Source organism: Ascidia mentula, chromosome 3 (assembly GCF_947561715.1).
Source record: "Ascidia mentula chromosome 3, kaAscMent1.1, whole genome shotgun sequence".
Lineage (NCBI taxonomy): Eukaryota > Metazoa > Chordata > Ascidiacea > Phlebobranchia > Ascidiidae > Ascidia > Ascidia mentula.
In genome coordinates, this window is record NC_138568.1 from 19,344,753 (window position 1) to 19,356,350 (window position 11,598).

The following is an 11,598-nucleotide window of genomic DNA, read 5'->3' on the forward strand; positions in this document are numbered from 1 at the left end:
CATTCTATTTGATTCCATTCTATTTGCTGCCATTCTATTTGCTGGCATCCTATCAACGTTGTATTGAAAGTTGTAATGTACCGTCGTAATGAAGAAGATAACAGAAATGAATACAATTATTCGGGAAGATATCTTGGTTCTGGGTGCTTTATAGAACGGGGCAGAAGCAGGTTTAACCATCAAAGAGACTCAATAACCGCTCAGGCCATCGAGACACTGTTAAATATCTCTGAGACCCTTAGAGTTATTTACAGGCAAAATAAAGCAGCCAGAAAGGTCATAAACTACTGCGAGCCCCTTTTGCCAACGGGCACAGTTTGATGACGTAGTCAACTATTGAAATAATGGCAGGCCCTGACTGAAATATATAAAAAAAAAATTTCCACAAAATTAACGGCCACGCACATCCATAAAGTTATGGATGCGAATGTGAATAAACCAGTGCTGAAAGTAAGGTAAAATGGTCAAATACGACGTACCGGTAAGAATTCGACGGCTGGTGTGTGTCCCAAAATGTTACCAGAAAAACATAGATAGTAAATTTTTTCACTTATTTAAAAAATCTCACCTATACGAAAACACGGTGATTACTTTTTTTGTCATAAATTTCCCGTTAGAAGTCAATAATTTGAAACTTTCGGAAGTTTCAGATTGTTATAGCCAGCAGGTTTATTATAAATAAGTTATTGACTTCCTATCGGAATAAATTATTGTCGCTGGTATAGAATGACAATGCTCATTAGAGGAATAGATTCTGACAGAAAAGTCTTTTCGGAAAGAATGTTTTTTTTTACTTTTAACCCTGGAATGAGCATTTTAATTTATACTCCCGTCCCCGCTTGATGTGTATCCACATGTGACTCGTCAAAACGCGTAAGTGACTCTTAAAACTCGAAACCCGAGGATGTGAATGATGCAAGGAAGTGCCTACCTACGTTCGAAGGGCCCTTAACAAATTTGTTTCGTCGCAACAGAGTCCACTTCGTGCCTTTGTCTTTCCCCAATCTCGAGGAAAAAATTTTCTTATGACAATCATATTGCTGACGTACATTGCACTGAAAATACTTCCAATTTAAATGTTAGATCATATTGACATGCGAACGTATTGACATGCGAACGTTTTATTCCAATGCGTTGCACTTGATGCTGTGGTAAGAGTGTAATGGGAGTATAATTTATTGCATCATGAAAGCGTTACTTTTGTATTGTGGATTATGTCTCTTTCTATGTGCGTTCGCTCAACAAGGTCGGGTAAGTCAACATAATTTGCTGTGTAAGTTTGTGAAGGTAAACAGTTTTATATTTTTTGTATCGCGGCTTTTGGAAAAGATTGGACTAAGTTTGCGTAACGCTGTGGAAAAAATTCTAAGATATAGGAAAAAATGTAGTAGCATTTAGAAACTTTTAGACACGGCTATCTCAGGTCTTTAAAGCGAAATTTATGTCACTTTCACCGCCAAACTTTGTAAATGTTAGTTGAACAAAAGACATTTGAAAGGAAATGTCTCTCCTAAATCCGTCATTCAGAAACAATTTCTTTTCAAACAATTCTAATAACTCGGTTTGATCCAATGCATAACTAAAGCGACGTAAAGTTAAAAACATTAACATAACAAAGTTGCTTCTTCAGGGACCTCAAAATAACCCGCGTGGTCAACAACAGAATAGGCAGCCCCAGCAGCCCCAGCAGCCCCAGCAACCCCAGCAACCCCAGCAACCTCGGCAGCCCCAACAACCCCAGCAGCCCCGCCAGCGCCAACCCCAGCAGCCCCAATATCCACAGAACCGGGGGCAGCAAGGTCGTGGACGACAACAACCTCAGCGTAAAAGTTTCAAAACATTTCTGACAGCAAACTTTCTGGCCCATATTGCAGAAAACTTTGCCATGTATTATTTATTTAGACGTTTCGGCAAAAAATTAAACCATCGTCAGTGTTATAAATGGCTTTGCTGGTCGAGCCCAACGTAGTTATACTTTTTGACAAACTAGCAGATCTACTTGACTTAAATTTCATTGATGGGAGAGGACGTTTCACGTAACCCCTCTACATACATTTCAGGCCCTCAAGAACGAACTATTTGCAACACTGTTTGTTATTGCCAACAATCTCAAGCCTACTGCGCCCAGAAAGGTTTAAGGTAAGTTTTGCGTGCAACCTCGGAGGCAACTGCTAAAAAAAGATGCTGCTCCTTTTGTTTTTTTTCTTTAACGTAGCATGATGTGGCAAATTTAGTCGAAACAGTGGCCTGGCCCTGTCTGCAGCTTCCTACAAAGCACTACAGGCTCCATTGCTTTGTACCGCATACGCGTTTCAAAAATACTTTCTCGCTTTGCCGTGAAGCAAATCGCATTTTTATGTCATTCACCAGTTCATTACCCGATGAGAAATGGCCGTACGGAATACAGAGAATCAGCTTCGAGCAGAACCGCTTCACCTCTTTGCCGAAGAACGGATTTAAAGTGGAGGAATTACGGAGCGTGTCGGCTCTCACTTTCTCATACAACGCAATTAAAACGATAAAGGTGCTTGAATTCCAAATGTGGACTCTCTTAACCCAAACATTCGCGTTAATCCATGAGTGGTAAATTCCTCACAGATTTTACGCGGGTCTTAGAAAACGCCAAGGTTTGAAAGACCTTTTCGTCTCCCATATTGGCATAGAAATTACAATAGTTTGTTTGTTGTCTACGGAGCCGTGAGCGACCATTTCCGGGCCATGCGGGCCATGCGGGCCATGCGGGCCACAAGGACAAATGGGACCTATTTATTTCGCGGGCCGCCAGTTCGACATCCCTGTGTTAATCCGTCATATCGAAAATTAACATTTATGACAATTTGGTGATTTTGATGAGTAAACCCGAAAATTGTGTTAAAGTGTTTTTTGCGGAAGTAGTTGAAGCTGATTTATTGATGTCCCCTTTTCCTATTTAAACACGTTTGGCGGCGTTCAAGTTGCTTTATTTCCCCAAATTTTTTGTTCCTGGAACACTGCAAGGCTTTATAGGTTAATAAGGAACCCCCATAGTTGTCCATCGGTTCAACTAATATATTTACCAATTTATACATAAAACTATAGTAATTGCAACCTGCTGTAGTAGTACTGATGATGAACCAAGTATAGGTTCGAAACGTTTACTATAAAATGATTAACAGCATCTTAGCTTTGGCTTTTTTATTCAAAACTATTGTAATTGCTGGTGCACTGTTTTAAACAGACTGACTTAAAAAACTTTATTCGCACGAGCTTTTTTTTTAAGTCAGTCTATCCAAAATAGTGCACCAGGAATTTCTAAGTTACAGACCTGAGACTGACACGGTGTATTGAAGAAATTGCATAAACTAGTTTGTGGCTTCATGTTTTGTGATTGAACCCTAGGATACATAACTTCAACACGAAAACTATTTTTTTCCAAAGAACGACGCTTTCAACGGCCTTACCGGATTACGGGAACTTACAATCAACTCCAACCAGCTTTCCTCGTTCGAGAAAGGAGCTTTTAACGGTTTGCAGTCACTGGAAGTGATAAACTTAAAAGACAACAGAATCGAAAAATTGGAACCGGTTAGGACAGTACTGATTAATCTGATACTTGCTTTGTTTAACTTGGTAACAACAGCAAAAATGACAAACTGACATAACCCGACCTTGATGTCTAACAAACTTCCAAAGTCGTTTTTGCCCTTGCTTACTTACAGAGCTTCATTTGGATTTCATACGTTTTTGCAGGCTCGTGGTTTACATACGTTTTTGCAGGCTCGTGGTTTATACACGTTTTTGCAGGCTCGTGGTTTACATACGTTTTTGCAGGCTCGTGGTTTATACACGTTTTTGCAGGCTCGTGGATTATATACGTTTTTGCAGGCTCGTGGTTTACATACGTTTTTGCAGGCTCGTGGTTTATACACGTTTTTGCAGGCTCGTGGATTATATACGTTTTTGCAGGCTGCTTTCACAAAGATACCGCGTCTGAATTCCCTCAACTTGGATGGAAATAACCTCGAGACGATTTCAAGCAACTTTTTCGATCAAGTTCATCGTCTTAACTCTCTCACGTTGTCCAACAACCCGTGGAAATGTAATTGCGAGTAAGAATGAAATAACTTGATTCAAAACTGTTTTAGACGATTTTCTTTTTCTTTGACTTGGGATCAACCCAAACAATCAATATCAGGGAACCCCCAAAACGCCAAGTCAAGCTAAACGTTTTTCATCCAAACTGATTCACGTTTATCTTTTTGGCTTAGTTGCCTAAATGAACAGGTTCAGCAGTTTTTGCTGCAAACCACATGGCAGCTTTTGAGATCCACATTGGCTATCGCTGATATAATTGTTTTCACCAATAAAATCACGGTTTATGCAATTTCCAGTGGCAAAATATACTAGTGTACATGAAAAATAATAAACAAATTAAAACTTGAACTGCAGGTTACTTGGACTGTTTGTTTGGATAAAATCGGGAAAAACCATACAAGGGAAAGCCCCCACTTGCTCTAAACCAGCCAAGATGTCGGGGCGAAATATACAAGGTTTCACATTTAAAGGCAAGTAACCGTGAAACCGTGTTCGTAATTAATAATTATGTGGATATTCAGTTTGTAAAGAAAGTTGTCTTGTGAAAAATGATATTTTAAAACAAATATTCCCTTCATTTAAACATTTATCCCCCAAAAAATATTTGTAATCTTTGCCCCAAATCAGACAATTCTTCTCTTGTCGGTTCCTACCCATCAGCTCAAATTTGTGCCACGAAACTATGCCCAGTTTTTGCATTTTAATAATCTGTCGAAAGAAATCTTCCTCAGGAAAAGCCTAACTGAATAGCTGAAACGTAGGTCAATAATAGTTTAATTGTGCCAGCAGGGCAGATTATTATATTATAACAAGCCTGGCAGCAACAGCAATATAATAATTGTGGACAGACTTTCAGCAACTTTGTGCCGAAGACTGGAAAGCTGAAAATACGCCTGAACCAACTCAGTCACCAGAAATCATTGAGAATTACAACGAAATGAATGAGAGCTGTGCAGATTTCCGGAGCTCGTTGCCCGTGGATATTTGCTTCATCTCATCCGACGTTTCCGTTAATCCCGGCGATTACGTACGTTTGGTTTTGCATTGACACTATTACTCACATTATAACTTTTTGTTTTTCCAAACTAATAAAGGGCAAATGTCGCATGTACAAGCTTTTTATTGTCTGGCTGCGACCTCAATATATTGCAACATAAAATAACTTGTTTGAAACAAGACCTGGTTTATTGCAATAAAATATCGATACTAAACCTGCATAATTTTGTTTACAGATTTGTATTCATTGCATCGCCAAACGGAACGACACGTACTTCACAATCAACGGTTCAGGACTAGAAGGTTTACATAATCTAAATATAATAAAATTCACGATAATACAAATAATTAGTTAGAGGAAATCACTCCCCATTAACTTGCCTGAATATTTAACACAATTGATATGATATAAACTACTCCAGAGAGCTGTATACAGAGGGCACTCTTTTCACCTATAAGCTCTCCCTTTTCATCAGTTCAGCTGACTGCTGCTTTAAACTAGGTACAGATTTTGCCAATTAGTGGTTACTTGGTAATAAATGTCGATCCGTATAGGCAACCTACCTAAATACGTACAAGACAATTTGGATATTTACGAATAAAAGTGTTTAAAACGCAGTAATGTTCATGCAATTGCATGATTGGTATGTGTGTAGGTTTCACGTGCGCACAAGTGTACCTTGGCCACAATATAAACCGTGAAACCGCCGAACTTCTGTAGCTCAGTTAGTTTGGAACGTTGGGCCCGGTTAGCCCAGGGTCGCGAGATCAAACCTCACCGGGAGCTTGATTTTTAAATCTTGCTACGACTTGTCAGGAAAAAGTGGCTGATCTAGCTAGGCTGCAATGCCTGGGCTGCTAAGCCTGTAAAACTAAATAACTGTTTATAACTTTTAAAATTGTTTGTAGATTACGACATTGACGAAAACCCAGAACAACCCAATGTGACTTGGGAAATCCCCTCCCATTCCCACAATGTTGACAGGTTGTTTCGTCATGACAACGGGAGCCTCTGCTTAGCGGACTTGGAGGTGTGAAAGTGTTTCTCAACCTTCTCAATACCGTGACGTAAATGTTAATTGAACAAAAGCTAACGGTGTCAGTAATTGTGGTTAAGCACTAATTTTAAAATACAGCACAACGAATAAAATAGTTAAATAACACTCGTAGTTTTTAAAAATAATTGTCCACAAAAGTCTCTTTTGGCCAAATTTATCAAAAAATAAACGGCTTGTTAAAAGATCCCTTTACTTTGACAACATGCTTGGCAGCATCATCAATAAACTGTTGCAAGAAAACATTTAACCCGCTTAGCAATCGAAATACTGGAATATTAAATAATTTAATTTGCACTAATAGAAGAGTCACGTGGCCAACAATAGCATATAAATACAGACTAACAGTAACTTATACAATAAACATGGTTAAAACAATTTCCAAATGAGACAATTTAATTGCTTGAAAAAAACTGGGAAATATTCAGTTGACTTAACAAATCGTGATCCTGTGGATTATCGGCTTGGATTTAACGTTTAAATCGACCCAGAACTTCCATTCATTTCAATCGCAGGTAAATGACGGTGGAGTTTATCATTGCAAGGCTCGATACAGAAACCAAACCTTCTCCAAATCCGTGTCGGTGAATGTTTTAAACCTCCCAATGCAGGTTCACATATTTTAACATTGTATTACAATTTTTTACAAAAAAAAAAATATTTTAAGCCACTTTTTTGTGGCAAATAAGTTTTTCTTATTGATGGTTAAAGCGAAATCAAAGCCTGCATTTGATTTAAAAAGCCGGAAATTTAATGCCCGAAATAGAAAAAAAACATTTTACCTTGTGTTGTTTCGTCCATTTTATTGTGTTCTATCTACTAGAACTCGGTGCCATTATATTTGGACTTTCGCCACGGTTGTAACCAATCCTGTTTATTTTCCAGCTTACAATTGGCACCGTTGTCACTTTCTTCATATTTCTTATCATTTTCGTTGTTGCCCTCACGCGATGGTGGAACGATGAGATGAGGGAGACTGAAGTTCCCGACACAGAAAACAATTAGTTTCTGGCTTTTCTATTTCGTAAAGTTAACTCGCCAGTTTTTCGTTTCTATGCGACTGAACTGGACGATTTTTCAACAAGTTGAGTTATCCTGCCAATGATTTTGTTGTGAACTTAATTTCAGGCTTGAAAAACAAAACAAAGTGTTCGATTTTTTAAAAGAAACATGACCAAATGCATACAGATTTGTGACGCATGAACACATATGTTGTTTTATGATGTAAAATAATATAGTAAGCCGTGTAAGTATGTTGTTATTTGTCTGCTCGTTTCTATATACATATAGTCTATTGGAACTTATTGAGATACGCTGATTTCATAGCAGATTAACCCATGTTTTGATGCTTTACGCCATTTGTTACATCTGATTAAATGAGCACTTCGCGAAAGCCTATGGTTTAAAAGTCTTTTGTAATCAGTCTCAATAAGAGCAAATACATCAAAAATAATTTTGCATGGGACATAGCATTGTGGAATGCTATGCAGATGTTATGCATGTTTTTTGATGAAAAGCTTGTCATTGAAAAGTTGATTGCAAACCAGATCTCCAGAAGTCAAGCGATTTCCTAATATGTCAATGTTACGCTGATATGACATTTAACTCAAATAGTAACGGTAATATATGCTTGGCAATACCTGTAATAAACCAATTAGCTTCTATACTGTGTAGAAGTAACAAGGAAATCTGCCAGCTGTTTTATCATATAGTTACTGAAGCAGAAAATCCTCGCTACATGGCTACAGGTAGCAACAGAGGTGAAATGCAACACAATCGGCATTGCATAGATAGAAATTTTAATGACACATTTTATTGACAAAATGGTGATTGTGCGGAATGTCAGTCATATTTAAATAGCGTCCATTGGCTCGCAAAGGATTTTTTGCATCAACAATAAGTGGCCCTAAATGTTTTGTCGACTTTTACTATAATTTTCACAATTAACATTCTTCATAGCCAATTACATACCGCCAAAAACAGCTGACAAAGTTTATTGTCGAGAAAAGCGATGGCATGAATGCACAACGTTAATATATCTACAAGGTACACCAATCAATTACAAGCGATGTGAATACGATTAATTTCAATACGACCGCTGTTAGCAAAACAATTCGGTCAGATTGAGTTTATCCAGTTAGAGGGTCTAGTTACTTTCCACCCTTTAGTTTGTCATGCAACCATCCTTCCCGCCAGCCGAGTCTCTTGGGCATCTGCAAACCCCTGCTCTCCGATCTGCAAATTAATAGGACCACAGTGAAAATCATTCAACCGTTTCGAGTCATGTGACAAATCAATCGTCCGGAACAGTCGAACTCGACCCATTTTTCCCGCGAAACAAACATTTGTGCAAGGCTACGGACTCTTAAAATATTGGTATTATTTTTGTCGACAAGATACACGGGCAAAAAGTTGCTAAAAGCAATACCAGAATTGACGTCACAAACAGAAAAATGTCCTTAGAACTCTGTAAACATGAATACGGACCTTGAGTCTGTTTCTTCCGTCTTTTCCAACGAGTTCGCGCACAAAGCAAGGCACAATGCACCCTTTTCTTCACGGTTGTCAGGACTACCGAGGAAATCCTGCAAGCGCATGCAACAATCAACGAACGCTTGGCGCTCTGTAGAAAGCTCAACGTCCGCTTTCCACGGCATAGCATCCGTTTGACAAAAAACTGCAAAAAACACGGTTGTTAGTCGCGTGTGACGTAACTTGCATGTGAGGCCAACAGGTGAATTTCGGCGATAGTTTTCAAACTTTGTTAATTAAGGAGTTTCCCCAACAAGGTATTTGACACGCTTTAAGCTAAAAGGCAAAGTTTGAAGTGAATCGAATTAATAAATTTCGCCAGTCATCTTTCAAAGAAAGTGCAAAAGATGTGGATGGATGAATAAGCAAACTAAGTTATCGATGCACATTAGCTTTATTTGTAAATGTTCATAAACATAATTTTTTTTCTGCACTGTGGTTCATTGGATATAATAATAACAACAGAATAACAGAATCTGTTGAACAACATCAGCAGAACGTCCCCTTCATTAATCATATTTGTCGCTACCTCTCACATGCGATACCGCATAAAAAAAACATTTATGATACATATGTTGCTGTTAGCTACATTATTATTCAAGGACAGGTCGCTATTGACAGATTGGTTATGACAAGGATAATCCATTAGAGGGCTGCGCGTTGATTTCTAAGCGTAACAATGGATTTGTTGTCATTTCACATCGATTCGCGGAGGTGGAAAACGACAACGGAATTTTTGTTTGAAAACTCATCGCGGATTGACGGAATTGCAAATAATATCGACACATGAATTTTAAGGCGAGGTCTCACGAGCCATTGATGATTCAATTTTGTCAACGATTAATTGGAAAGTGGAGATGAAAATTGCGGGAACAAGACTCACGTCTACGTCGATGTAGTAAAATTTATTGTTTATCACGCTGGTTTACTGATTGTTCAATATTAGTTTTTTTTACTGCGTCGGTATTTTGAAATAGTCGCCGATAGATTGCGATTAATAACCGATTTTATTACAGATGTTGACTTCAGCTGAAAACAAGTGGCACACTTTTTTTGACTGGGGACCACAAGACACACAATCCGACATGCCAGTAATATTTTGCAAAAAACTTGGTCTGATCTTGAAATTTAAAAAAATATTTTAAAACTTATTCTCTCAAGTTTAAACCAGTGGGAGTTTATATTATCAAAATCCCCTGATAGCTTTATGGCCAACAAAGACTTAGTAACAGAAAATTTCAACAACTTCTGTAATAAATCCAAATAAAGTTTCACAAGGTTTTGAATTGAAAATATACTAAATTTGAATCAATTTTGTGTCCTATCCAAAGCAAATTATCCCTTGTAACGTCCGTAACATCAACTAATGGTTTTGCATTATTTTGACATTAAACTTGTACGGAGTGAGTATCAGGTTGTATGCAGGCTATTTGAGTGGACACAAAAGACGCGTTTCCTTTTAGTTACATTCATTATTCATGTGACGTCGGCCACAGTAATTGTGTCTCACATCGACTTAAAGCAACAAAACACGACCCCCAAAGGTCTTCTCAAGGTCGTAATCAGGTAATCAATCATGGAGTTGATATGGGCCCACCCACTTGCTTGAGGGCGGAAATCTTGTTTAAAATTTCGCGATCTGTGGCATTGCAAATCCCGTTTTCTCGCTAAAAACTTCGTGTATTTTGGTTGTGATTGACACGCAGGCATGACATGTGCTTGCAAACCTTCTTCAAAATGTTCATTAATCGATTTTATCATCGATTTGCATCGCGCGGAATGACTAAATAAAAGTTTTAAAAAAATTTTTTTAATGTTTTTTTTCACTTCTTTCGATTCTGTTTCATGGAATACGACTTTCAATACTCTAAGGACCGCATGGACAGTTGGAAATGTTTCTGCAAGTTTTTACCGCGTACCATTTATTGGTTATGCGTCGCGCGACTTTAAAACGTGTCTCGATGGAATACACATTTAACGGTGTTGACATTCATGCTCCCTAAATTCTTTTGAAATAAAACCAAACAAGATTTTTGTACAACACCTATGCAAAAAAATACGTTGAATACCTGTCAATTAGTAAACATTACTGGACTTTAAAATTCGTTTTAAGTGTTTAAACTACACGATTTTTGCTCCTCCGCACAACCATCAAGTGTTTCTTAAATTTGAGCTTAATCAAGTTGTCAGTCAACCTTGATGCATTACGCGGAAGTTTCGGATAAAAAGGACCAGGGTATGTCTAAAACTTTTTGATGAGGGCCAATTTTAAGCAGATAAAGACGCCCGCGTTTTGAGTCTTTGCACGACTGCATAACGATCTATATTTTTCCCGAACAGCTAGCAAAGGCACTGATGCATTTTACTTAAATTACAATTCCAAAGAAGTTTTGATTAAAGTAAAAAAAAACTAATCGAAACTTTGGCTGGGTAACACAATTTAAAACTACTGCCGCGGGCCACATGAAGTACCCAGGCGGGGCACACCCTGGTATATGTTATAACAGTGGCATGATTCGATTATGGACGTATAAGCACACTTGGATAATAAATTATTCCATTCTGCACCTGTACGTCTTTACCCCTGTGTGCGCTTCATGTTGATTGAAAAAATTAACATTTCAAGATTATTATGAAAACGGACATTAAATTCCAAAATGTTTTTTAACCTTTTATAATTAGACAAAGAAATTTTTTACAATATACCTGCTGCGAAGAGACAGAAAACAATCCATATCTTAGCCATAACTGTATATCTTCTGAAACTCGACAATTCGACGAAGCTCTTCTTCGGTAATTCCTCCTTCCGACTGCTAGGACTGATAAGAAATTGTGACTTCGGTCAGTGGTGCTTCCACCTTTTATGGAACTCAACCGACCGCCTTTCGATGTCTTTCGTCGTAGAGGATGATTAAAATTTCATAACGTGCGAAAATCGAAC

At 38.0% G+C, this 11,598-nt stretch overlaps 2 protein-coding genes across 2 annotated transcripts; one reads left to right on the plus strand and one right to left on the minus strand.

Moving 5' to 3' along the window:
* Positions 1-460: 460 nt before the first annotated feature.
* Positions 461-7,130, plus strand: LOC145895888 (uncharacterized). Its single transcript, XM_082984667.1, has 12 exons — positions 461-481; positions 1,631-1,829; positions 2,061-2,139; positions 2,371-2,524; positions 3,418-3,564; positions 3,946-4,088; positions 4,429-4,544; positions 4,923-5,101; positions 5,307-5,373; positions 5,980-6,101; positions 6,641-6,736; positions 7,011-7,130. The coding sequence occupies exons 1-12, from the start codon at positions 461-463 to the stop codon at positions 7,128-7,130; spliced, it is 1,443 nt and encodes a 480-aa protein (XP_082840793.1).
* A 1,127-nt stretch (positions 7,131-8,257) lies between these two features.
* Positions 8,258-11,475, minus strand: LOC145896129 (uncharacterized). The gene is made up of 3 exons (XM_082984987.1): positions 11,364-11,475; positions 8,613-8,802; positions 8,258-8,360 (listed from the first exon to the last, which is right to left on the minus strand). The coding sequence occupies exons 1-3, from the start codon at positions 11,401-11,403 to the stop codon at positions 8,276-8,278; spliced, it is 315 nt and encodes a 104-aa protein (XP_082841113.1). The 5' UTR covers positions 11,404-11,475; the 3' UTR covers positions 8,258-8,275.
* Between the last annotated feature and the right edge of the window lie 123 nt (positions 11,476-11,598).

Excerpts from the sequence above, each read along its gene's own strand:
- LOC145895888 (XM_082984667.1), top strand. The coding sequence starts at position 461 with ATGGTCAAATACGACGTACCG. Across the intron at positions 3,565-3,945 it reads GAATCGAAAAATTGGAACCG|GCTGCTTTCACAAAGATACC; the intron begins GTTAGGACAGTA and ends ACGTTTTTGCAG. Across the intron at positions 4,545-4,922 it reads ACAAGGTTTCACATTTAAAG|ACTTTCAGCAACTTTGTGCC; the intron begins GCAAGTAACCGT and ends AATTGTGGACAG.
- LOC145896129 (XM_082984987.1), bottom strand. The coding sequence starts at position 11,403 with ATGGCTAAGATATGGATTGTTTTCTGTCTCTTCGCAGCAG. Across the intron at positions 8,803-11,363 it reads TTTCTGTCTCTTCGCAGCAG|TTTTTTGTCAAACGGATGCT; the intron begins GTATATTGTAAA and ends TGTTTTTTGCAG. Across the intron at positions 8,361-8,612 it reads ACGGAAGAAACAGACTCAAG|ATCGGAGAGCAGGGGTTTGC; the intron begins GTCCGTATTCAT and ends ATTAATTTGCAG.